The sequence below is a fragment of the Anolis carolinensis genome, chromosome 3 (genome assembly GCF_035594765.1).
Source record: "Anolis carolinensis isolate JA03-04 chromosome 3, rAnoCar3.1.pri, whole genome shotgun sequence".
Classification (NCBI taxonomy): Eukaryota; Metazoa; Chordata; class Lepidosauria; order Squamata; family Dactyloidae; genus Anolis; species Anolis carolinensis.
In genome coordinates, this window is record NC_085843.1 from 179,114,820 (window position 1) to 179,137,391 (window position 22,572).

Here is a 22,572-nt window from a genome sequence, read left to right on the forward strand (position 1 = left end):
CCACTCCAGCGAGAAAGTAAAGGCACTCCATGCAGTCATGCCAGCCACATGACCTTGGAGGTGTCTAAGGACAACACCGGCTCTTCGGTTTAGAAAGAGAACCAACCCAGAGTCAGACTCGACTAGGTTTAATGTCAGGAGAAAACCTTTAACTTAAAATATCCCATAAAATTCAAAGAGTTTATTCATTCATTTTCTCTGAGCTGAAAGATGGGGAAAGAAACATTAAGAATCTAGTCATACTCACTGTAGCATGCTTCTTGCTTGTGGCCTTGTATCTACAATAAATTCTTTGAGAGTATTACTGCAAACTGAAAAAATGTTTACTGAAACTAAGGTGTGGTGATCTTAAAGTAAAATAGATTGAGATCACCAAAGACTTAACAATTTCAACCCTCACTTAAAAATGCAATTAAAAGAAACATTAAATTATTAAAGTTTCATGTGTGAAATTCATGACCTGCCCTAAAGTCTTGGTGGATTATTTCTGCTCCCCTTATGCAGACTGGGTAACATGAGGCCTCCAACTATTTTAGAGTGTTGCCCAAATATCTTCCATCTCCCTGCAGTACAAGGAGCAGCTGGTGATTGTCTATTAGTATTTCTAAGCATAGTAGATTCTATTGACCCTCTCCATTTGCCTTCATAACTATAATACATAACAGGGAACAAGTCATCTTAGCAAAATCCTGTGAGGGATGTCTTGATCTCCTTTTGCAAACTCATGCCATAGAGCACCTGGGTGAAAGCCTATTTCCCATCACAAGAATATAAGATGCACTAGGATGGATCAGTGCAAAGTCCTATCAAATATAACCTTTCATCCACATAGTGGCTAATCAGCTGTCTATGGAAGAGCCCACGTGGCTACAGCTACACCCACACCCTCTGCTTCATGTTCCCTAGCCACAATCTTCTATTAAAACGATCCTAATGGGCATCCATCACTGCATCTTGTGACTGTGAATCCCACCATTTAAGTACATGCTGCATGAAGAAATATCTCATTCAACTTTCCTGGATCTCTCAGCAGAACTCCCACCTCTCCGACTTCAGCAGATGACCTCTGCATATCAGCTGCTGGGAAACTTGAGACAGATTATGCTGTTTAATATCATCAAAGAGGAAGGAAACTCTTTCCCTGCCTACTTTCTCCATGGAGTCATGCTGGCCACATGACCTTGGAGGTGTCTACGGACAATGGTGGCTCTTCAGTTTAGAAATGAAGCTTAGCACCAATCCACAGAGTTGGACATGACTAGACTTAATGTCAAGGGGAAACCTTTACCTTTAACTTAAATTAGAAATGACCTGGAAGCGTACAATAGCAACAAGAAACAAGAGGAACACGAATGTTTAAAAATGCCTTTTCCATTTTCTTTGGAAAAAAATTAAAATAGTAATTCTGGCAATCTTTAAAAAGATTGATTGTAGTCCAGCAACTCTCAAGTGACAGTCATGTGGTTAGAGATTTTTTTCCATATCCTCCTTTATTTTCCTCTTAGAAAGTCAGCTTTTAAAAAATGGCCATGACTCAGTTCACAGAGACTACAAGTGTGGACATACAGTAGAGTCTCACTTATCCAACATAAACCGGCCGGCAGAACGTTGGATAAGCGAATATGTTGGATAATAAGGAGGGATTAAGGAAAAGTCTATTACACATCAAATTAGGTTATGATTTTACAAATTATGCACCAAAACATCATGTTATACAACAAATTTGACAGAAAAAGTAGTTCAATACGCAGTAATGCTATGTAGTAATTACTGTATTTACGAATTTAGAACTAAAATATCACGATGTATTGAAAATGTTGACTATATAAATGCGTTGGATAATCCAGAACGTTGGATAAGCGAGTGTTGGATAAGCGAGACTCTACTTTATTTGTTATATTAAATTCAGATTTTTTTGGAAACATATTTTTAGAAAAGGATGCTATATTAAGAATCCACTGAAAATAACAATTTTAATGAAGATTGGAGTTTTAAAAAATAAAAACATGTTTTCTTATTCATCTCAACTACAGTATTGCTGACTCGCATATCAGAGGCTAATTAATTTAAAGAGCCTAACAGGCCATTAGACCACCTGAAAATAGTTTAAAAAACAATAACATTATGCATTGTAATCATAATGCTAGAAAAGTCTTCTTGATCTAATCCAACCTCTATGCCATAAAGGTTCTTCTGCCATTCATCTGAAAGCCAACCTCTTTAAACTTAAGTTCAAGGTATCTAATGTTCTGTAGGAAGTAACACAAAATAAGACTTTCCTTCTCTTTTTCCTTCCTCCTTTCCTTCTGGGGGATATTTAGCTGGGAGAAGAGAGGGTAGAGAGGAAGCATGAGAACCATGTTTCAAGATTATAAAGGGTGTCCCATTGAGGAGGAGGGAAGAGGAAGACTGACTTTCTGCTGATCTAGAGATCAGGGTACAAGGGAGCAAACGGCAGATGGGTTCAAATAGCAGGGAAAGAGATTTGACTGAAAAGATTAGGAAGAACTTCCTGAGAGTAAGAGCTGTTGGGGAGTGTCATAGGCTGCTTGGGAGTGTGGTGGCATCTCCTTCTCTGGAGACTTTTCAGCAGAAGCTGTCTACTGGGAGTGCTTTGATTGTGCCTTCCTGCATGACAAGGGGTTAGACTGGATGGCCCTTAGGGGTCTCTTCCAGCTCTAGGATTCTAGGATTATATATCAGGAGTAGGCAATACAAGGTCTAATGGATACACTTTTTCTCTCCCGTCCACCATCTCATCCTGACAAATGGATCCAAATGTTTCCTGTCTTTCCTTCACTTTCTGCCTCTGAAAAAGAAGAGGGAGGAAAGAGCGGGGAGGGGACTTGAGCAGAATCCCCCCTCTCAGCCCACCCACCCCCAGTCCGGCTCGCCTACCTCGCTCTGGCTTGCCATGTGACCCCAAGTTAAAAAGTTTGCCCATGCCTGGGCTAGATTGAATTCCTTATATATTAGTTTATGAAACAGTAATAGAAATTGAGTATTTTTAAAAAAATCATATTTGAGAATTCTTCCTTTAAATAATAAATAGACTTTCTTCCTCAAGGTAACAGTCCTTGTAACTGTTGCAGTTTCTATAAGATTGGCTTATTTTTGGCAAAGTAGCATTAATAAAACCACTGTTTAATGCCTGAAATAGTTTCCTTGTACAGTACAGTTTTCAACTACATAATTATAAGCTTTCATACCCATGCCTCTGGCTCAGGGACAGGATCAGACATAGCACACAACTCTCTTGTATCTGTACACTTGTTCTTAAACACTAAAGGTAGTGATGATCATCAACTTAGATATGAACGGGAAAGATACAAATTCTTGGAATAAAACAGTACATAGATAGTGTGGTATGCATACTAACACCATCCTAAACAATTATGCATTTAATTTACATGTTCCCTAAAAACTGTCTACATTATTATCTAAACTTAAATGTTTCAGTATAACACATCCGGGCATCCCCTGGGGAACATCTTTGCAGACGGACAATTCTCTCATACCAGAAGCGGTTTGCAGTATGTTCTCAATTTGCTTCTTACATGATAAAAAAACAACATTTGATGGCCATCAGATCCTTTGTTAGATAAGAACAATATTTAGACATAAGAAGTTTGTGTCCTACATTTTAAAAAGGTTCAATCACAAATTTATAGAAGGTACAGCCACCATGATGTTAAGATGACTATTTCCTATGTGAAGGCAACCTGTCTCTATGTATTAGTTGCCAGAAAAGGGGTACTACCCCTGTTTTCTAATTATGAGCTTCCACAGGAAGAAAGGGAATGCTGATTTAGAACAGTTTTCAGTTTTACCTAATTCCCACAACAAGAAAGAAGATGCTAATTTAGACAGGGCTTTATTTGGTTCTCAAAGAAAGAAAAAATGGTAATTTGGACCACTGCTTCTTAAATCCCGGATCCCGATCCCAAATAAACCCTTAGCTCAATGTTGGGGTCATGAAAAATTTGGAACATGACCCATTTTCACAAATCTGATAGCAACATTGGTCAGTGTTCAAAGTGGACTCTGCAGAAAATGCTTCAGCTGTCATCCACAAAAAGGGAAATCAGTCTGTTTAGCAAGTCTTGCAAAATGTTTGATTTTTGTACTGCTTTTATATACCTAAATACCCAGAGTCACATAAAAATGCATCAGGCGGAAAGGGGTTGCAAGTGGAAAAAGTTTAAGGTCCAGATCCTCTGTCTATCTTTCTGGTTCCCACAGCAATAACAGGCAGTTATTATTTATTTATTATTTACAGTATTTATACCACGCCCTTCTCATTCCAGAGCGGCTTACAGAACACTCATACAGCAAATATTCAATGCCAATTATACAATTTACAAGGACAGACAACAAAACAGAGGTAATGGCAGTTTTTCCCATCTTATGTCTGGCATCTTAGAAGCCGTGCTCGACTCCGGCCACCGGGAAGAAAAGGTGCCGTCGCTCCGTCTTCCATGCTGAGGAGCTTTCCTCCAATCAATGTCCTTAAGGGTGCTTTTATTACTTCCCCATTAAAAGCAGTACCTATTTATCTACTCACATTTCTGCTTTTGACCTGGGGGGTCTGTGGCCGGTGTTCACCCCGACCCCGGCTCGAACTGCCAACCTTTTGATCAGAAGGATTTTTCTGCAGCACAATGGTTTAGCCTGCTGTGCTAAGCCCGACCCCTGATTAAGCAATTCTGATCTAGAATGGGCTTCTGCCTATCTAGTTCAGCATAATGATCTAGACAGGACTTCTTATCTTAGCTAAATCCTACAGCAAGAAAGAGGCTAGTAACCTAGAACTATAGAGCTGGAAGAGATCACATAGGCCATCTAGTCCAACAGGACTTCTATCTTAACCAACCGGGCTCTTCTTAAACCTGGTACTAATATTACTAATTTTTCAGGGTTTTTTTATCAAATTCTACAGAAAGAAAGAAAAAAACAGGCAAAGCAAACAAGTTCATATTTTAAGCCTCCTTTTGCTCTCTTAACTGCTATCTGTAGAATAACAGCTCTCTCTCATCATGGGTTAAAAATTCTGAATTTCAAAGCATTCTATGCATCGCGCTCCCAGACCCCATCTCTTCAATTCCCACTTAGGGCCCTTCCACACATACCCTATATTCCAGGATCTGATCCCAGATTTTCTGCTTTAAGCTGGATTATATGAGTCTGCACTGCCAGATAAGCTGGGATAAACAGAAAACCTGGGATCAGATTCTGGGATATAGGGCCTGTCTGGAAGGGCTTTCAGATTCTGTTCAGAGAGCACCATGGTTTGCTATGATGTTGAAATAGACAATTTATGAGCCCCGGTGTCCAAATCCATGGTTTCATAATTATTTATGAACCAAAGCCAACTGTGTTCTTGAAAACTTTCAAGAAGCATTCCTTCACAGGTGAATTGATGCGACAACGATTCCCTGAAGGTAAGAAGTTTGAATAGCACATATTTAAATTATAACCTGAGGACGGCCTTCTTCTGGATTCTCATGTATCATCTAGACAATAGTCTACGAGACAGGAATGTCTTTTTGACACAGAAGTGCAACAGCTTCTGTAATTAAGTTTTATAATGAAAGGAAACATAAATTGTGGTGGAATGATCTTTTGTAAGTTATGAAATAGTTTTTGGGCAAGTCTTTTTCTAGGATGTTATTTCTCACCTTTGGCTGCATCTTTCTGAATTAATTGTACATTGTGACTTGAGTAATAGTACAGTAGCAGTTCCCGGAGTACCCAATTGTGCAGTGGGTTAAAACCCTTGTGAGGGCAGGACTGCTGACTGACAGGCCAGCGGTTCAAATCCAGAGATCAGGTGAGCTCCTGTAGGTCAGCTCCAGCTCATGTGGGGGACATGAGAGAAGCTTCCCACAGAATGGTAAAACATCTGGGCATCCTCTGGGCAATGTCCTTGCAGACGGCCAATGCTCCCACACAAGAAGCAACTTGCAGTTTCTCAAGTCGCTCCTGACATGGAAAAAAATACAATTCCCAGACTAACTGTGGCTGAACAAATGTCTTCTGGCAGAATCATACCACAGTCTCACACTAAAGGACCTAAGAAATGTCTAGAGAGGATGCATCACTAGACATCACTAGTTCTCCACTTCATCTATATCAGCAGTTTTCAAAGTCTGCTCCACAGAGTCCTTGGTGCTCCACGAGAAACTTTTGCTTCAAAAAGGAATCAGCGGTTGAAAAAGTGTGAGAATCGCCAATCTATATCATGAATTTCTAACAGAATCATACCACAGAGTCACATTGGAGGAGCTAGGAAATGACTGGAGATAACTTTTTTTGTCAAACCAGGGAAATGAAACCATGGGTCCCACAGATATGGGGGATTGTACTGTACTAAGCATAATTCCTGTCAAGCGGTCCCACCAGTTCTTGACTCTGATCAGAAGAAGGAATTTCCTAAGGTATGCCTGCAGCATTTGCCTTGTTTCAAGACACCACTCTTGACTCTAAGGTAGTTGTAGAGCTGGACTAGTATGGTTTCTATGACAGCCAGAAATGAGATTGTGGGAAGCAAAGAAGAAATGGCCCTTTTTTGGTTAAAGGTTTACCACACAAGCAAACCTGTACATGAGTTAATGGGGAAGAAAGGGTCAATGAAACCAAATTGCACTGACTCAATGCACTTTTCTTCCTGGTTTTTTTTCCAATCAGGTAAATTCACATTACATATAGATAGTAAAACAACCAAACAAATACACATCTGTTAATCCTTTTGTTCTTGGGCCAATTGAAATGAAATATAAACATGCCTCATAGAAGAAAAAAACATTCATTCACACCCTTGCCTCTACCACCACCGCCCCAATAATTGCTGTTCCAAACAAACTACAGAATAATATATTCCGCTCATTTTGTGACTGAAGAGGTTAACCAAGTTATTGAGTGTCAGATAAGTGGAATATAAGTTGCAAAGACCTACCAAACAGACCCTTATGTTGCAAATGGGGGGCAAAATTAGATTTAAAGACCGTGGCTAGTAGTCACCCAATGACTTCATGGTCAAGGTGAAATCTGAACCAGGGAATTCCCAGTTTCCAACTCTTAGGATAGGCTATCTTAGCATAGGAATATTCCTAAAGCCATACTTGCCAAATTAAAGAGGGAAGTCTTGGTAGGGAGGAGCAGCATGTGGAAAAAGATAATTATTTCCCATATTATTTCTATGTTCCTCTGCAAATCATTTCTCCAAGATATTTTCCACCTAGCAGGTCTTACTTCTAGTTGAAAATTCAATCAGGGGAAAAAATTAAATAAACAAAAGAAAAATAGTGTGTAAGAAAAACAGAATATGACTCTTTTTGCCATCTTCCAATCCTCATTACTGGGAACTTTCTGTTTCCATTACAACACCTAGTCCTGCCTTTTAAGTGCTATATACTAGCTCTCTTTAAGCTCATTCTGCCACAAGGCTGGATCCCAAAATAACCCTTGGTGCAGCAGCTGCCTTTAGATGTGCAGGAAGCAGAGTTAGCGGGTTACAGCTGTACCTAAACCAGACAGATCTGCCAAAGAGCAACCAGAAACAGGATTAACAGAACTAATAATGTTATTATGAACAACCTGAAGAGATAACAGTCAGGAGACCTTCGTTGTTGTGGGTTCAGACACAGAAAGAAAGAGAAAATGGGAAGAAAAAGCCCATAATTTAGGAAACAACTGAGGGCCTTTCCACACAGCCATATAACTCAGAATATCAAGGCAGATATTCTGCTTTGAACTTGATTATCTGAGTCCACACTGCCATATAATCCAGTTCAATGTGGATTTTATACAGCTATGCAGAAGTAGACTAGATTGCGTATACATACAGATCCTGCATATTTCTAGAAAAATATTATTGAACAGTATCTAATGTACTTTATACATTTTTATAAGACTATAGTATTTAATCCATGCTATAACGATATTATAGCATAGCATTTTAACTTTGTCACCCAGAATGCTATTTAATTAACTTTACTAACTCTGCCTCTGCTACTGCTACTCATAGGAGTGGCAAGACGCCATGCAAAGCATTTTCATTTCGTTTCTGACTCTTTTCCATCCCACATCTGGGAGGGGCCAAGCACTGCCTGCAGGTTTATATTCTACTATGAAGGTCTAAAAACTTGGTTTCCCACCTCGTGTAATTTACACAGAGAGAAGGTAGTCTCATACTAACATAACATTTCCCAAATATTCTGAAGTCACAGAACTAGAGACTAAATTCAATATGATGAAAGAGATGCTTGGTAAGTTTTCTTTAATTTTATTTTAATGGCAAGTAGGGGCTCCACATGGAGGAAACACAGAGGGACTCAAACTTTCCTCTTTTGGCTATTTGTCTGATCATAAGCTAACCCAAATCAGTCTACACCAGGGGTCCTCAAACTTTTAAAGCAGAGGGTCGGTCCACAATCCTTCAGACTGTTGAGGGCCCGAATTATCATTTGAAAAAAAATACGAACAAATTCCTATGCACACTGCATATGTCTTATTTGTTGTGCAATACAACAATAACAATTAAAGAACAATACAATATTTAAAAATGAAAACAATTTTAACCAACATAAACCTATCAGGATTTCAATGGAAAGTGTGGACCTCCTGCTGGCCAATGAGATAGTCAAGTTAATTATGATTGTTGTTGTTGTGTGCCTTCAAGTCATTTCAGACTTTGGGCGAGCCTAAGTCTAAAATTAATTATTTATTTATTTACTACCTTTATTTACTACATTTATATCCCACCCTTCTCAGCCTGAAGGGGACTCAGAGCAGCTGTATGTACAAACAATATATTATATTATTAGCATAGCACAATATTAGCATTATATATTACTATATTGAACTATACCACTATAAGGTAAAGGTAAAGGTAAAGGTTTCCCCTGACGTTAAGTCCAGTTGTGACTGACTCTGGGGGTTGGTGCTCATCTCCATTTCTAAGCCAAAGAGCCGGCGTTGTCCATAGATATCTCCAAGGTCATGTGGCCTTGGAGATGACTGCATGGAGCACCGTTACCTTCCCGCCAGAGCAGTACCTATTGATCTACTCACATTTGCATGTTTTCGAACTGCTAGGTTGGCAGGAGCTGGGGCTAACAGCGGGCGCTCACTCTGCTCCCGGGATTTGAACCTGGGACTTTTTGGTCTGCATTATACTGTACCACTATACTGTAATATTATATGTAATATATAACATATAATTAACATTATTATATGGTATTATTATTAGTATTATATTGTATAACATTATAATATTTTTATCAATATTATATGTATATACAATATATTATATTATTAAAACTGATATAAAATATTATATTATAAAACTGAGGGCGAGGACCAGGTAAATGACCTTGGAGGGCCGCATCCGGCCCCCAGGCCTTAGTTTGGGGATCCCTGGTCTACACTATCTCCAACAGTGGCCACATTTGTGCCATAGTTAGACCCTGGGTCTAAACAAAAAATTGCAACTCGAGTGAGAATCAATGTGGCTAAATCACTGAGAGTATTGAACTACTAGTCTAGACAGCCACCTGTCTGATTCTTATTCAGATGACATACAAAAAAGAAAGAAAGAAAGAATTCGTAATAACGCATACTATCTGCTCATGCTGTGAGCAGCCATGGCTAAATGAACTACCAGTCCTTCCTTCCTGGTTTGTGATAATAAGACTATAGGACTTAGTATTCTAACCTTAAAAGTCAGGGAAATAACTCACATTCTATTTTGGGTTTATTTCTCTGGCTTTTCAGAGTTGAGTGCCAGGTCATGCCAGATTTGGATGTCACAATAAGGAAATCACAGGTGAAAGATCAGTGGGTTTCTTTAGCATCTTCCTACTTTGTCAAGAAATTTCTAGTGAATAACAAAGGTTCTCATGAACCTTAGTTATTCACTGTGACATCTGAACTATGTCACTGTCATTGTGACATCTGAATTATGTCACTGTCTTTAAGCCTAACCTAACCTAACTCCACAAACAGCTACAACTCCCAGTGCTGAGGAGCCACCAATGGCCCTCCTTCCATAGAACATTGCAGGTTATATCGGGCACTATGCATGTCCAGCCCTACCAATGTTCTCCACAAACACCATACTGCCCACCACCCAAGTGAAGGCTTTCATACAGGGACAATTTCGTCCTAGATTTTCTGTTTTTCCTCCACCAAAGGCACTTCCCCGTGTTCATTTTTCTCTCCATTGGTGTGGAATTTGCATGACCCTGCCCACTGCCTCTCCCTTAGCCCTTTCCTACTCCTTCTTATGGCACACAACGAACATAGCGGAATTGATCAGCAACTGAATAACTAAACATACTGAAGGAGTTTGAGGGGCTGACACAACGTGACAGAAGTTGTAGCTCACCCTGCATCAAGACACAGCACTGTGACCCCCCCCCACCACCGACAATGGACCTAAATCACATGTGGTACACAGAACCCGCATGACCAAAAGAACATTTGGGGGGAATTGGCCTTCACATTTCGGTGTTGTAGGTACTTATAGTTCACCTGCAATCAAACAGCACTCTGACCCCCATCTCGACCTAACTTGACACACAGAATACCTATAACAAACTGAGCATACTGGAGGGGTTTGAGAGAACTGACCCTCATTTCTGGGAGTTGTGGTTCACCTAGATCCAGAGACACCGTGATCACCACCAACAACAGACCAGGACCAAACTTGGCACACAGAACCCCTATAACCAACTATAGAGGGGCTTCAAGGGAACTGACCTTCATTTCTGGGAGTTGTCGTTCACCTACATCCGCAGACACTGTTGTTGTTTTTTTTTTAAAGTCAGAAACGAATTGAGAATACACTGCAAGTCGCTTCTGGTGTGAGCGAACGGGCTGTCTACAGAGACGTTGCCCAGGGGATGCTTGGATGTGTTCCCATCCTGTGGAAGGCTTCTCTCATGTGCTTGCATGGGAAGCTGGGGCTGACAGATGGGAGCTCACCCCATCTTGAGGATCTGAATCGCTGATCTTCACGTCAGCAGTAAACCAGCACAAGTGTTTAACCCATTGTGCCACCGTGGCTCTCAGAGACACCGTGATCCCCACTGACAATAGATCGGGACCAAACTTGGTACACAGAACCCCTATGACGAACTGAACCTACTGGAGGGAGGTGGGAGCTGTAGTTTACCCTGCAACCAGAGAGCACACTGAACCCCACCAATGAATCTAGAGAGCAAACTTGTCCAACACAACAAACCACTAATGGAGTTTTAGGGAGTTAACCTGGCATGATGTGAGTTGTAGTTCACCCACAAATTTATGCATTTCGGACAATTAAAAAAATGTTGGGTTTTTTTCAAATAACTTGGGCAACTAAGCTTGTAAATGCAATACAAGGGAAAATAAAACACCTCTACGTTCCTGCCCTAAAAGACCACCCTTTTCAGCTAATTTTTCAACAGGAAATGGTGAAAAGCCTCAGCAGAATAACAAGCCAGAAACATATTTCTAATGAATATGGATACTGCAGGGAATGGTTAGGAATATAAGGTGAACATTTCTGGTTCAGTCTGTCATTACTCAGCCACAATCAAAGGAATATCTCTCCAACAGGGCAGCATTGTATAAATCTTTCAAGTAGTTTAACCCAAAATCCCTTCTAAAAGGGTCATTGTGCTTGCATTCATTTACACAAGACTCATAAAATTACTGAGTTAGTATCTGAAGCATCGTACTTTGAACATGTGTGGTTATTGTGTGCCTTCAGGTAATGTCCGGTTTATGGAGACCCAGAGGCGAGCCAACTGCAGCGGGGTTTTTTTGGCAATATTTGTTCAGAGTGGGTGTGCCTTTGCCTTCCTCTGAGGCTGAGGGTGTGTGACTTGCCCAAGGTCACCCAGTGGGTTTCCATGACTGAGTGTAGATATGAATCCTGGTCTCCAGGCACGTGGTGCAATGTTCACAACTACTCCACCGTGCTGGCTCTCCTAGCAGCATCACATTATTTCGAAACACCCATTTAAAAATGCCCTAAGTTGTAAGCGAGATCCAGAGGGGCATCGTAGTGGAGCATTGGCCTGAAACTCTGAAGAATCTCTACTATGGGATGTGACTATGAGGGAGTCACAATCTCTCAACCTCAAAAAGAATGATAGTGATTTTTTTTATTTAGACATAATAAAAATTGATAAAAGAGTTAAAATAAATATCCTAAGGTCCCATCTACACTGCTTGAGGCAAGTGTGAATGTGGCAATTGGGCATGTTGATTAGCACCAAATTTCCTTTCTTATGCATGTTATTTGAGAACCCAGAAATGCTGGACCACTCTAACAACCACCATGCCAGACTATACAGGGAAGCCACTGAAATCCACAAGCATGTGAACAATCACAACAGAAAGATGAGAATCATGAAAATGAACAAAATCTGGCTACCAGTGTTTTAAAAACTCTAAAATCAGGACAGTAAATAAAGAGCAACACTCAGTAAGCGGAGGAATTCCAGGCATGAAACAATCAGGGCCAGTTAACACCTCCCAACAAAGGATTCCCCCAAGCAGGAAGCAGCCAGGATTTGAAGCTGCCAGGCTTTTCGGTGCTAATTGAGGTGGCCAGTGCAACATTCACACTCGCCTCAAACAGACAAAAGTTCTTTTTCTCACCCAGAACATTATTTCACAGTTAAATAAACCCCACTTGCCTAGTCTCCAGCAGACATCACAACCTCTAAGGATGCCTGCCCATAGATGCAGGCAAAAAATCAGGAGAGAATGCTTCTGGAACAGGGCCATACAGCCCAGAAAACTCACAGCAACTCAATATTGTTTATATTTAAACCAGTTTTAATGTTTGCATTTTTGTATATTTTCAATTGTATGCTGATACCTTTATGTTAAGCTGCTTTGAATATCCTTTGGAAGAGGTAAAGCAGGGTATTATTATTATTATTATTATTATTAGCAGCTAACACTCCCCCTGGCACTAGATCTTAACTCAAAACTATGCTCGTATGTCAAATAAACCCTGGCTGAGTGATGGCTCTTAACTAAAAAATGCTCTTAACTCAGGGTGCTCTAAGTCAAGGTTCCTCTGTATACAGTAGAGTCTCACTTATCCAAGCTAAACGGGCCAGCAGAAGCTTGGATATGGATAAGCGAATATTTTGGATAATAAGGAGGGCTTAAGGAAAAGCCTATTCAACATCAAATTAGGTTATGATTTTACAAATGAAGCACCAAAACATCATGTTATACAACAAATTTGACAGAAAAAGTAGTTCAATACGCAGTAATGTTATGTTGTAATTACTGTATTTACGAATTTAGCACCAAAATACCATGATATATTGAAAACATTGACTACAAAAATGGCTTGGATTATCCAGAAGCTTGGATAAGCGAGACTCTACTGCAGGGGTCCCCAAACTTTTTAAACAGGGGGCCAGTTCACAATTTTTCAGACCGTTGGAGGGCTGGACTACAGTTGGCCACCGAGCAATAATAATAATAATAGCAACAACAACAATAATAAAAAAGAGAGCCCTTGGGTCATTGAGTCCAACCCCCTTCTGCCTTTGTGCACCAAAAGCACAAGCAAAGCACTCCTGACAGATGGCCACCCAGCCTCAATGTTAATAATAATAATAATAATAATAATAATAAAGAGGGTTTGAAGAGACCCCTTGGGCCATTGAGTCCAACCCCCTTCTGCCTTTGTGCACCAAAAGCACAAGCAAAGCACTCCTGACAGATGGCCACCCAGCCTCAATGTTAATGATAATAATAATAATAATAATAATAATAAAGAGGGTTTGAAGAGACCCCTTGGGCCATTGAGTCCAACCCCCTTCTGCCTTTGTGCACCAAAAGCACAAGCAAAGCACCCCTGACAGATGGCCACCCAGCCTCAATGTTAATAATAATAATAATAATAATAATAAAGAGGGTTTGAAGAGACCCCTTGGGCCATTGAGTCCAACCCCCTTCTGCCTTTGTGCACCAAAAGCACAAGCAAAGCACTCCTGACAGATGGCCACCCAGCCTCAATGTTAATAATAATAATAATAATAATAATAATAATAATAATAATAATAAAGAGGGTTTGAAGAGACCCCTTGGGCCATTGAGTCCAACCCCCTTCTGCCTTTGTGCACCAAAAGCACAAGCAAAGCACCCCTGACAGATGGCCACCCAGCCACAATGTGAAGAAGAGGAGGAGGAGGAGGAGGAGGAGGAGGAGGAAGGGGAGGAGGAGGAGGAGGAGGAGGAGGAGGAAGAAGAAGAAGAAGAAGAGGAGGAGGAGGAGGAGGAGGAGGAGGAGGGAGGGTTGTAAGAGAAGAAGAGACCCCTTGGGTCATTTAGCCTAACCCCCTTCTGCCCTTGTACCGTGGGGGCCGGATAGATAGCTTCGATGGGCCGCATCCGGCCCCCGGGCCTTAGTTTGGGGACCCCTGCTCTACTGTATTTTAAAAAGAGAAAGCAATGCGATAGATTTGCCCTGAGCTCACTATGAGTCAGAAAGAAGGAGAAGGCACACAACAAGAGCTGTAGAGCCCATCGAGGTGTTGACAGGAAGGAAAAGCAAGTCACATAACAGGGCATGGGTTGCTGATGACTCGAGGAAGTGAAAGACTTGCTGGGCAATCGGCACTTAAAGGAGTATTTCAGGAAAGTGGCAAGACCCGCGGGGCCAGGGCCGGGTCTGCCAAGAAGCCCGGGCCTTGGGGGCCTCTCCCTCCTTCCAGCCTGGCGGAGGAACGACGCCCTGGGCGGACAGCGCCCAAGACCGCAAGCCCTGTCGGCGCTGGAGCAGGCAGTTGGCTTCTTGCTTCTTACTTCTCGCTCAAGCTCTTCCCATCCAGTCCGGGAACAGGGTCCCTGCGCGATTAGGAAGGAAGCCCACCCAGATGTAAAAGGACGGGAAGCCAAGAAGCGGCTCCTTACCTGGCGGAGAAGGGTCCAGGAAGGTCTTTCCTCCTGATCTTCTCTGGCGCGGCGTCCTTTACGGGTCCAAGAAGGAGGAAATAACAGCCCAGCCAAGAGGGAAGGGGGAGGAGGAGCTCCTTGGCCTTCCTCCTCCCTCTTTCTCCGAGTCGGGTGCGCCCTCCCTCCCCGAGGGCTGGGAGGCGGAGAGGAGCTCAGGTTACACCAAAAGGCTTCGGAAAAAATGACAGGCGTCCATTGGGGGATGGCTCCACTGCCTCGGAAAGGATTTCCCCATAGACATGCCTCTCTCTCTGCGTTGTCGAAAGCTTTCATGGCCGGAATCACTGCGTTGCTATGAGTTTTCCGGGCTATATGTTCCAGAAGCATTCTTTCCTGATGTTTCGCCTGCATCTATGACAGGCATCCTCAGAGGTAATGAGGTCTGTTGGAAACTAGTCAAGTGGAGTTTATATATATATCTGTGGAACGACCAGGGTGGGAGAAAGAACTTTTGTCTGTTAGAGGCAAGTGTGAATGTTGCAATTAGTCAGCTTGATTAGCATTGAATAGCCTTTCAGCTTCAAGGTCTGGCTGCTTACTGCCTGGGGAATCCTTTGTTGGGAGGTTTTAGCTAGCCCTGATTGATTCATGTCTGGAATTCCTCTGTTTTCAGCTTCAACCACCCTGGACACAGCATGCTGGACCACTTTTAACATCTACTGTATCAGACTACACAGAGAAGCCACTGAAAAACACAAGCATATGGACAATTTCAACAGAAAGGAGGAAACCATGAATATGAACACAATCTGGCTACCAGTATTTAAAAAAAATTCCAAAATCAGGACAGTAAAGAACACCAGAAAACAGAGGAATTCCAGACATGACTCAATCAGGGCCAGCTAACACCTCACAGCAAAGGATTCCCCCAGGCCCTAAGCAGCCAGACCTTGAAGGTGAAAGGCCATTCAGTGCTAATCAAGGTGGCCAATTGCAACATTCACACCTTCCTCTGTTGGAAACTAGGCAATTTGGGTTTATATCAACACCATCAGGGACTTCATTACTGAAAGTGAAGCCGACTTAGCATGTATTACGGAAACCTGGATGCAGGAGGGCGATGAGGTCCTCCTTCAGGAATTATCATCTCCAGACTTTGTTATCACCCACCAGATGCGGACCGGGACTGTGTGTGTGTGGAGTGGCAATGCTCGCATGGGATAATTTATCTCTGAGGACGGCTCCCACTCCGAACATTTCTGGTATTGAAAGTGTCGGCCTTGTGTGGGATTCACAGGCGAGTATAGCCTTTCTACTGGTGTACCGTGCGCCTAATGCACCAGTAGACATCCTATCACAGCTGCTAGAGGTTGTGTCGGAGTGGGCCTTGAGGTTCCCCAGGCTTATCGTTTTGGGGGATTTCAATGTCCACGCTGATGCCGGCTCCTTTTCCTCAGCAGCTGAAGACCTGGTATCGACCATGGCGACACTAGGACTCTCACTTTATAATACGGGGCCTACACATAAGGCTGATCACACACTAGATTTGCTCTTCGGAGTTGGAATCCAAGTGACACTAACCTCCGTTCTGGAGATTCCATGGTCAGACCACTGCACCCTAGGAATCCGTATAGAGCATACCACCCCACCCAGTCTGGGCGCCGAACCTATCTGGGTTCGCCCAAAGAGACTGATGGAACCGGTCAGGTTCCTGAATGCTCTGAAGGCCATGAAACCTGTCAGCGACTCACTAGAGGTGCAAGTGGATACTTGGAACACCAATTTATCCAATGCACTCGATGAGATCGCCCCCAGACGCCCTCTCCGACCCCGTAAGAATCGGTCTCCTTGGTTTACTGAGGAGCTCCGTGCAATGAAACGGGAGAAGAGATGGCCAGAGGTCGTGTGGCGGGAACGCCGTGATGAGGAATCGAAATCAGCTTATAAGATTTTCAGAGAGTCTTATGAGCAGGCTATCACCAAGGCAAAAAATTCTTATTATGCTTCCTTGATAGCGTCTGCGAGCTCACACCCAGCATAATTATTCAAGATTATTAGATCGCTGACAATTCCTTCTGTCCCAAACAATAATGAGCTGGCCCCTTCTGCTGAGGTTTTTCAGAGCTATTTCGCAGACAACATCTCGCTGCTCCGCCGGGAACTCCCTGCCACGATTGATACAGTAATTGAACCCCGTGGCCACTCATTGGGCCCAACCTTGACCAGTTTACCCCGCTGGATGCGGAGGCTGTCGATAGGATCATGACTGCAACTAGGCCGACCACCTGCCCCCTCAATCCGTGTCTCTCCTGGCTAGTAAAATCTTGCCTGGAGGGATTATGTGAACCTCTGTTGAATATAATAAATAGCTCCCTTGAGCAAGGAGTTTTTCCAGAGGGTTTAAAAGAGGCGATGGTATCTCCACTGCTGAAGAAACCAGACTTAGATCGTTCGGTTCCCTCTAGCTACCGCCCAGTCTCGAATCTTCCATTTCTGGGCAAGGTGGTTGAGAGGGCAGCAGCGGAACAGTTGCAGCACAGCCGGACTTGATCCCTTCCAGTCCGGCTTCCGTAGGGGGCATGGGACGGAGACTGTGCTAGTTGCCATCACAGATCAGCTTCGCTGCCAAAGGGATCAAGGCGGATCAGCGCTGCTCGTGTTATTGGATCTCACAGCAGCATTTGATACGGTCGATCACAATCTATTGACCCACCGCCTAGCCATGACGGGGGTTAGGGGGATACCCTTTAAATGGGTGTCCTCCTTCCTCCGGAATCGGGGACAGCGGGTGATGAGGGGAGGGATGGTTTCCGAGTGGTCTCCGCTAACTTGTGGGGTCCTGCAGGAAGCTATTCTCTCTCCTCTATTATTTAACATCTACATGCGACCGCTTGCCCGACTGGTGCGGAGCTTTGGGCTCAAGTGCCACCAGTACGCTGATGACACACAGCTCATTCTGAGGATGGAGGGCTGGCCGGACTCCGTACCCGATAGTTTCCATCAGTGCCTTGAGGCCGTTACTGGATGGTTGCATGCCAGCAGGTTGAGGGTGAATCCAGCGAAGACGGAGATCCTTTGGCTGGGCCGTCCGGGTGAGAGGGAGATCCAGCTGCCTACCCTGGATGGCGAGACACTACATCTATCATCTTCTGTAAAAAGTTTTGGTGTCTTATTGGACCCTCTGCTCACAATGGAGGCCCAGGTCTCTGCTATGAGCAGATCTGCGTTTTTCCATCTACGTCAGGCTAGGCGACGTAGCCTACCTATCTAGGAACGACCTGGCTACACTGATCCAGGCGACGGTCATCTCGAGGCTCGACTACTGTAATGCCCTCTACATTGGCCTTCCTCTGTCAGTGATCTGGAAACTGAAGCTGGTGCAAAACGCGGCAGCTCGTCTTCTCGCTGAGGTGCCGGCGAGGTGGTGTATCACCCCAATTCTACAACAGCTGCACTGGCTACCGATTGAGTACCGGATTACTTTCAAGATACTGGTACTAACTTTCAAGGCCTTACATGGTCTGGGGCCAGTGTACCTGAGGGCCCGCTTATCCCCCTACCAACCCCAGAGATTACTTCAATCCGAAGACCAAAATTTGCTTGAAGTCCCTAACATACGGACTTATCATTTGTCTTCTACTAGGCAGAGAGCCTTCTCGATTGTAGCCCCTCAATTATGGAATGCCTTGCCAGTGGAAACTCGAACTATCCGAGACCTACTTGTCTTTCGGAAAGCCTGCAAAACCTTGTTCTTCCGACAAGCTTTCAATGGGTGAAAAACTTGGGGATATGTCTGTTTTTATTGTTGTTTTTATTGTTTTTATTGTTATTTTAAAGTTAATTGTATTGTTTTAATCTATTTCTGTAAACCCCTCTGAGCCAAACTGGGAGTAGCGGTATACAAGTCTAATAAATAAATAAATAAACCTGTGGAATGTCCAGGATGTGAGAAAGAACTCTTTGTTGGAGGCAAGTGTGAATGTTGCATTTGGACACCTTGATTCATAGAATCATAGAATCATAGAATAGTAGAGTTGGAAGAGACCACATGGGCCATCTAGTCCAACCCCCTGCTAAGAAGCAGGAAATCGCATTCAAAGCACCCCCGACAGATGGCCATCCAGCCTCTGCTTAAAAGCCTCCAAGGAAGGAGCGTCCACCACGGCCCCGGGGAGAGAGTTCCACTGTCGAACAGCTCTCACAGTGAGGAAGTTCTTCCTGATGTTCAAGTGGAATCTCCTTTCCTGTAGTTTGAAGCCATTGTTCCGTGTCCTAGTCTGCAGGGCAGCAGAAAACAAGCTTGCTCCCTCTTCCCTATGACTTCCCTTCACGTATTTGTACATGGCTATCATGTCTCCTCTCAGCCTTCTCTTCTGCAGGCTAAACATGCCCAGCTCTTTAAGCCGCTCCTCATAGGGCTTGTTCTCCAGACCCTTAATCATTTTAGTCGCCCTCCTCTGGACGCTTTCCAGCTTGTCAACATCTCCCTTCAACTGTGGTGCCCAAAATTGGACACAGTATTCGAGGTGTGGTCTGACCAAGGCAGAATAGAGGGGGAGCATAACTTCCCTGGATCTAGACGCTATTCCCCTATTGATGCAGGCCAGAATCCCATTGGCTTTTTTAGCAGCCGCATCACATTGTTGGCTCATGTTTAACTTGTTGTCCACGAGGACTCCAAGGTCTTTTTCGCACACACTGCTGTCAAGCCAGGCGTCCCCCATTCTGTATCTTTGATTTCCATTTTTTCTGCCGAAGTGAAGTATCTTGCATTTGTCCCTGTTGAACTTCATTTTGTTAGTTTTGGCCCATCTCTCTAGTCTGTCAAGATGGTTTTGAATTCTGCTCCTGTCTTCTGGAGTGTTAGCTATCCCTCCCAGTTTTGTGTCGTCTGCAAACTTGATGATCGTGCCTTCTAACCCTTCGTCTAAGTCGTTAATAAAGATGTTGAACAGAACCGGGCCCAGGACGGAGCCCTGCGGCACTCCACTTGTCACTTCTTTCCATGATGAAGACGACGCATTGGTGAGCACCCTTTGGGTTCGTTCGCTTAGCCAATTACAGATCCACCTAACCGTAGTTTTGTCTAGCCCACATTTTACTAGTTTGTTTGCCAGAAGGTCGTGGGGGACTTTGTCGAAGGCCTTACTGAAATCCAGGTACGCTACATTCCCTGTATCGACCCAACTCGTAACTCTATCGAAAAAAGAGATCAGATTAGTCTGGCATGACTTGTTTTTGGTAAATCCGTGTTGACTATTAGCAATGACCGCATTTGTTTCTAAGTGTTTGCAGACCACTTCCTTAATGATCTTTTCCAGAATTTTGCCTGGTATTGATGTGAGGCTGACCGGACGGTAATTGTTTGGGTCGTTCTTTTTTCCCTTCTTGAAGATAGGGACCACATTCGCCCTCCTCCAATCTGCTGGGACTTCTCCCGTTCTCCAAGAACTCTCGAAGATAATTGCCAGTGGTTCTGAAATAACTTCCGCTAGTTCCTTCAGTACTCTTGGGTGTAGCTGATCTGGCCCTGGGGACTTGAATTCGTTTAGAGAGGCCAAGTGTTCCTGGACAACTTGTTTCCCTATTTGGGGTTGGATTTCCCCCAATCCTTCGTCCATTCCGTGTTGCTGAGGTTGAAGATGGCTTTCTTTTTCTGAGAAGACCGAGGCAAAGAAGGCATTGAGCAGTTCTGCCTTTTCCCTGTCCCCTGTCGCCATCACCCCATCTTCTCCTTGCAATGGCCCTATTGCCTCCTTTTTCTTCCTTTTTCTACCAATGTAAGCAAAAAAGCCTTTTTTGTTGTTTTTTATGTCCCTGGCAAGCCTGAGCTCATTTTGCGCTTTAGCTTTGCGAACTTTTTCCCTACAGGTGTTGGCTATACGTTTGAATTCTTCTTTGGTGATTTCTCCCCTTTTCCACTTCTTGTGCATGTATTAGTATTGAATAGCCTTACAACTTCAAGGTCTGGCTGCTTACTGCCTGGGGGAATCTTTTGTTGGGAGGTGTTAGCTGACCCTGATTGATTCATGCCTGAAATGTGAAAGGCTGACTCAACCAGAGAAGTCAGCCACAGCAGAGCACGTGATGAACCAACCTGGGCACAGCATATTATTTAAGAACACAGAAATGCTGGGCTACTCTCACAACCACCAGGTCAGACTACATAGATAAGCCACTGAAATCCACAGGTATATGGACAATTACAACAGAAAGGAGGAAACCATGAAAATGAACAAAATCTGGCTACCAGTATTTTTTTTTTTAAAAAAAACCTAAAATCAGGACAGTAAATAAAGAACAACACTCTGAGAACAGGGGAATTCCAAACATGAAACTATCAGGGCCAGATAACATCTCCCAACAAAGGATTCCCCCAGGCAGTAAGCAGCCAGACCTTGAAGCTGAAAGGCTATTCAATGCTAATAATGTGGCCAATTGCAACATTCACACCTGCCTCAAACAGACTAGAGTTCTTTTTCTCACCCTGAACATTCCACAAATATATAAATCCCACTTGACTATTTTCCAACATACCTCATTATCTCTGAGGATGCCTGCCATAGATGTGGCGAAACATCAGGAAAAAATGTTTCTGAGACACGCCCATACAACCCAGAAAACTCACAGCAACCCAATGCCCCCTCTCTTTATTTCTCTTCTTTGTTTTCTCAGCCATACAAGGACATAGCAAAACTGTGATGTTGCTGTGTGTCCTACAGTCGGGTTTCTTCCCCCACTTATGTCTCTTTTATTCACTTTTAATGACTGTATCTCAATATTCAATTATATTTAATGATTCAACTATGGGTCTTTCTCATACAGAACAAACAAGGAAGTACGTACTCAATTATAAAATGCCAAAGAATGCAGTATTAAAAACACAACAGAAATGAGCCCTTGCATAGTTAGAAGCCAAGTAAAATTCGTTGGTGGAGTTCAAAGTGCTCTTTGTTTGCAGATGAACTATACATCCTATAAATCATGGTGAATTCTCCCCAAACCTCTCTAGTATGTTCAGTTGCAGATCAATTCCTCTGTTTGTTGTGTGCCATAGAAAAGAATATGAGGGGGTTGAGGGAGAGGCAGTGGGAGGGATCATGCAAATTCCACACCAATGGAGAGAGTAAGAAACACTAGGATGTCTGTGGTGGAGGAAACACATAAAATCTAGGATGAATTTGTCCCCGTATGAAAGCCTTCACTTGGGTGGTGGGCAGTATGGTGTTGGCAGGGCTCTTGGACATGTTCATGGTGTTCACTATAACCTGCAATGTCATTGGAGGGAGGGCCGTTGGTGTCTCCTGAGTAGTGGGAACTATAGCTATTTGTGGAAGTGGGAGCTTGCCTGTGTAAGGGGACACCCCAGCCACACACACACACACATATATATTTTCACTTTTATTGTGTGTATAGATAGATTTTGTCTCACTTATGGCAACCCTGTCGTGGGGGTTTTCTTGGCCAGACTTTTCCAGACGGTAGTAGGCCTTTTTCTGAGGCTATATTGCCATGTTATCCAGAATATGCAGTTCGAACTGCATTATATGGGTCTGCAGTGACCCTACAATCCAGTTCAAAATGGATTATATGGCAGTGTTGATCCAACCTGAGAGAATGTGATTTGCCCAGGGTCACTCCATGGGTTTCAATGGCTGA

The 22,572-nt window shown here is 43.3% G+C and overlaps 2 protein-coding genes across 3 annotated transcripts in view; one reads left to right on the forward strand and one right to left on the reverse strand.

The window, feature by feature from the left end:
* Nucleotides 1-15,068, reverse strand: part of anxa11 (annexin A11) — a 66,947-nt gene extending 51,879 nt beyond the window's left edge. The window contains exon 1 of one of the 2 annotated variants that reach the window (XM_062975858.1): nt 14,932-15,066. The gene's annotated coding sequence lies outside the window, so the exon portion shown is untranslated. Of the gene's footprint in view, nt 1-14,931 lie in introns of both variants that reach the window. The other variant, XM_062975859.1, reaches the window with a different exon arrangement.
* Nucleotides 15,069-15,109: 41 nt separating this feature from the next.
* On the forward strand, nt 15,110-20,749 carry LOC134297676 (uncharacterized). Its single transcript, XM_062975863.1, has 2 exons — nt 15,110-15,345; nt 15,587-20,749. The coding sequence occupies exon 2, from the start codon at nt 16,034-16,036 to the stop codon at nt 16,952-16,954; it is 921 nt and encodes a 306-aa protein (XP_062831933.1). The 5' UTR covers nt 15,110-15,345; nt 15,587-16,033; the 3' UTR covers nt 16,955-20,749.
* The last annotated feature ends 1,823 nt before the right edge of the window (nt 20,750-22,572 follow it).

Coding starts and splice junctions, on each gene's coding strand:
- LOC134297676 (XM_062975863.1), top strand. CDS start 16,034: ATGAGGTCCTCCTTCAGGAATTATCATCTCCAGACTTTGTTATCACCC.